The sequence below is a fragment of the Stegastes partitus genome, unplaced genomic scaffold (assembly GCF_000690725.1).
Source record: "Stegastes partitus isolate 25-593 unplaced genomic scaffold, Stegastes_partitus-1.0.2 Scaffold2569, whole genome shotgun sequence".
NCBI lineage: Eukaryota > Metazoa > Chordata > Actinopteri > Pomacentridae > Stegastes > Stegastes partitus.
Genome location: NW_007580300.1, coordinates 3,212 through 7,181, shown reverse-complemented (window position 1 = coordinate 7,181; position 3,970 = coordinate 3,212). Strand labels below are relative to the sequence as shown.

At 43.1% G+C, this 3,970-nt stretch overlaps 1 protein-coding gene across 1 annotated transcript in view; it reads right to left on the bottom strand.

Moving 5' to 3' along the window:
* setdb1b (SET domain bifurcated histone lysine methyltransferase 1b) overlaps positions 1-3,970 on the bottom strand; it is a 23,455-nt gene that overhangs the window by 16,466 nt on the left and 3,019 nt on the right. Inside the window, 5 exon segments of the mRNA XM_008305637.1 lie at positions 453-672; positions 1,506-1,696; positions 1,772-1,845; positions 2,722-2,923; positions 3,020-3,190. Of these exon segments, the coding sequence (XP_008303859.1) occupies positions 453-672; positions 1,506-1,696; positions 1,772-1,845; positions 2,722-2,923; positions 3,020-3,190 (858 nt within the window).

Sequence of the window (3,970 nt, the reverse complement as noted above, 5' to 3'; positions counted from 1 at the left end):
TTACTTGTGTTTGTTGTATTAATTCCTTTTTAAATCCTTCACTGTGTTTTCCTCTATTTCTCCACTTACTTCTTCCTTTTACTTCCTGTTTCGTCTGACTGGCCTTTTTCTATTGGTCCGTCCTTTTCCAGAGTCTCGTCCTTGTTTCGTTTGTGAAGCAGTTTGTAAACTCACAACATAAATGAAGTTGTACTAACTATGATGGAGTAACCGTACTTTAATCATTCATCTCCAGCCCTCTGACCTTCGGTTTAACCAGCATGTACTGACATTTACTCCACGTTGTTCAGTCTCTGTGTTTAATAAAACTACATGTGTGCAGGTTAACTTCAGCTTTGACTTGAAGCAGGAACCTTGACTAGCCGTGGAGGCTGACGGAGATCCACCACGTCGGTACCATCAGTCACTGTGATGCCTCTAAAGCCATCCTGAGTGTTGAGCAGCTGTAACACGTGTTCTGAAGCTAATTATCTCCACGTTAGATGCTAATTAACTCGTGTGCAGACGTGTGCGGCTGCAGGAGTGCGTGGTCGGTGCGTTACCCATGTTGGGTCTGGTCCTCTGCTGCCCTGCCAGCTTCTTCTCCTGCGTGTTGGCCGTGGTCATCTTCAGGTTGAACATGGGCTCCAGCCTGGTGGATCCTCTGTAGATCCACTCGCTCCTCTTATCGTCCTGATGCACAGAAAACACCCTCGTTACCGTTATCCTGCAGGTTAGTTCATACCGGATCGTATTTCTGAGTCACAGCTGAGTGTCTGTTTAATCCTGTATTCTGTGTTCTTATCAGTACGGTGCTCTAATATTTGACCTTTCTGTGTATATCTGCTCACATTTAAGTCTAGTTTCCACCTTTCCAGGGTTAATTAAACAACAGCTCTTTGGACCATCGGATTATTTAATCTCAAACAATCAGCTTGAACATCTCTGACTAGTTTTAAACTCTTTTAAATGATATAATAAACACTAAAATCAGCCCGTTGAGCCACGTTCAGCCGGTTTATTATCTCATTGATATCTGAGGCTGTTTGAACAACATCTGAGGAACTATTAAAGATTCAAACCTGGAATCTACACTAAATAAACAACATCTTAACAGAACATGATCTCAGTTATATTCTGAGAACCATCGGCTCGACTTGGACCAGACCTTCTACTATTTGAGTTCAGAGCTGATGAAGCCTCTTGGATGAAGGTGGAAGGTCTTCAAGGAACTCCAGCAGGTCCAGTTGCTATGATTAAACTATGAGAATAGCCGAAAGCATTTCTAAACAGTTCATTACGTTTCTCTGGCTTCCAAAATGTCTTTTCCAGCCGTTATAAGTCAGAAGCATCACAAACTTAATTGCTAACTAACAGGCTGGTGGTGGTAATTAAACTGACACTGAATCAGACTTGACATGACAACAGGGGTTTGTTTGTGATTATTTGGTCAGACTTTATCGCCGACGTTAGTTTTGCTGTCGGCTCAGTGTTTTTGCGGACAGCGCTGACAGGCTGAGTCGTACCAGGAACAGGATCTTGACCAGGCTGCCGTCCACCTCCTCCACCTTGCTCTTCCACCAGGTCCCCTCCCACTCCGTCTTGATGATCTGGCCCACCTTCAGCAGCACCATGGGCCGGCTGGGATACGCCGTGATGTACTCCTCGATGAAGTCTCTGCACGACGCGTCCTCGATGTCCTCCCAGGTGCGCTTCACTGGGAAAGCAACGTCTCGTTAACCGCTAATCGGCACTTTGTCTTTTAATCACATAGGAAATGTTTTTGTCTTACGTGGGCGGCAGACGGGGTAAAGCTCAGGCAGCGTCACGTAGGAAGCGTAGCCGTCATCAAAGAAGATCAGGAACCTGAAGGCAACACCGGAACAAACACTGGGCACTCAGATCTGAACACTGAGATCAGTGTTATCAGCAGTATTACCTCTCAATAGCTTCTGCATCAGTGTCTGTATCATGGAGCATCTCATTTCTTTTCTCAGGTGTTTATCAGAAACTCTGGATGTTTAAAATGCTTTCTGTGAAAGTTGAGCTTTATAATCAAACCCTTTCTGAGATATAATTTTATAAAAGCTGCCCGTCGACCCGCGTTCAGCAGGTTTATCATCACGTTAAATCTGAGTCTGTTTGAACAACAACATCTGAGGAAGTATTGAAGATAGAACCTGAAATCTGTTGTTTCTCATCATGTCACTGATCCAGAATCTGGAATATTGGACAGTCGGTAAAATATCTCATTTGCAGCATTTTGATTATAAAATATTTATTTCCGTCTCATTTTTCAGATGCAGTATTTCCTCATCATGTGTGTATTACAGACTACCTCAGTGTACCTGCAGCAGTACTTCTAACTGTTCTAGTTTTACTTCAGCTTCTTACATGATTTCAGTCATGTTAAGTACGTATATCTGATTGCTTGTCTGCTTTTCCTTTGGGATTAATAAAGTTGTAGCGTATTGTATCTTAACTTATCGCATGTTGTCGTATCGTAGCTTAGCGTAGCTTTGCATAGCTTAACGTAGCTTAGCGTAGCTTTGCATAGCTTGCTGTATCGTTGCTTTTCTCATATTGCATTGGGTCTTATTTTATCTTACTGTATTGTAGCTGATCTTATCACATCGTATCCTCTCGTACTGTGTCTTATATCGTATCGTATCTTATGTTGTATCGTATCAAATCTTATATCTTATACCGTATCGTACGTCGCATCTGGATGTTTCCACCCACCTCATGCGGTTCTTGTTGTTGGGCATCTCTGCCACTATTCCCGCGTAGAGCCACACCAGGTTCCCGTCCTTGTACCTGGCGACCACCCGAGCCCCGACGTAGAGACTCTCCAGGGTGGGGTTGTAGTCGAAGGCCACGTGATTCCCAGACAGCAGACTCTTGCCTTTGTCGAACTTCACCTTGTACTTGAACACACCGTTTCCTGAGCACAGACAGAAGGTGAGCGGCGTTAGAGATCCAGAGGACACCGGACAGAACTAGAAGGAACACCGTGAGCGTTCAGCGTGAGGGAGCTGACCGACGGGGTTGATGGCCACCAGCGTTCCTCGGTGCCACGTCTTGGTGCGCTTCTTTCCCAGGATGTTCATCCCGACTCTGAGCTCGTCTTCTGTCATGTTGGGGTTGGGCTGGGTCATCGACTGGGACTGGATCTGGGACACAAACACTGCCGGCGCGGTGTTCTGAATACCTGCAGGGTAGAAGAACAACACAGTGCGAGATAAATTCAAGCCCTCTGCATCAGTACGGCTGCAGGAGTCGAAGGAGCAACACCTCAGAGCATCAGGTTCCTTCTGATTCCTTCAGAACTATTTTATTAAAAACTATGAATATTGATAAAGATATTTGGGAACTTTTATCTTCATGTATAAAACACTTCCCAAGATTTTTTATTTTTTAATCTGCCGTTCTGGAGTTTCTAAATGGCTTTCCAAACATAATAATATTATAATATAATATTTTGTTATGTTACATCATATTTTGCATTTTCCCCCACATGTGGTTTGAACAACATCACTGCTTGAGGGACTTTTTTTTCAGGAACTACTAAAGACAAATGTCTAATTCAAGCAGAACAGAGTTCTGGAGTTTCAAAATAATACAAGGTTTTTATCATTTGGGCATATTTTTTATCCTTTTACTTCACTTTGTAGGCTGTGAGAAAAAACCTGCTCATCTGAGAGCATCAGATTATCACTATATAGATAATACATATGCCCATATTAACATCTTTATTTATTGTCTTAGTTTTATTTTCAGAACCTTGTTTAAACTCCAGAACTCTGCTTGGATCAGACTTTCTACCAGAATTTTTGTTTTTGTTTTTCAGCTTGTAGAATCAGTCAGTCAGTGATAGAAGCTAAATGAAAATCATTTTCTGTTCGTGTCTGTGACCCAGAGCTTCATCTGAAAGTGTTCTGATGTGTCGTCTGTGTTCCTGTGACCTGCAGCTACATGTGGGTCAGAACAC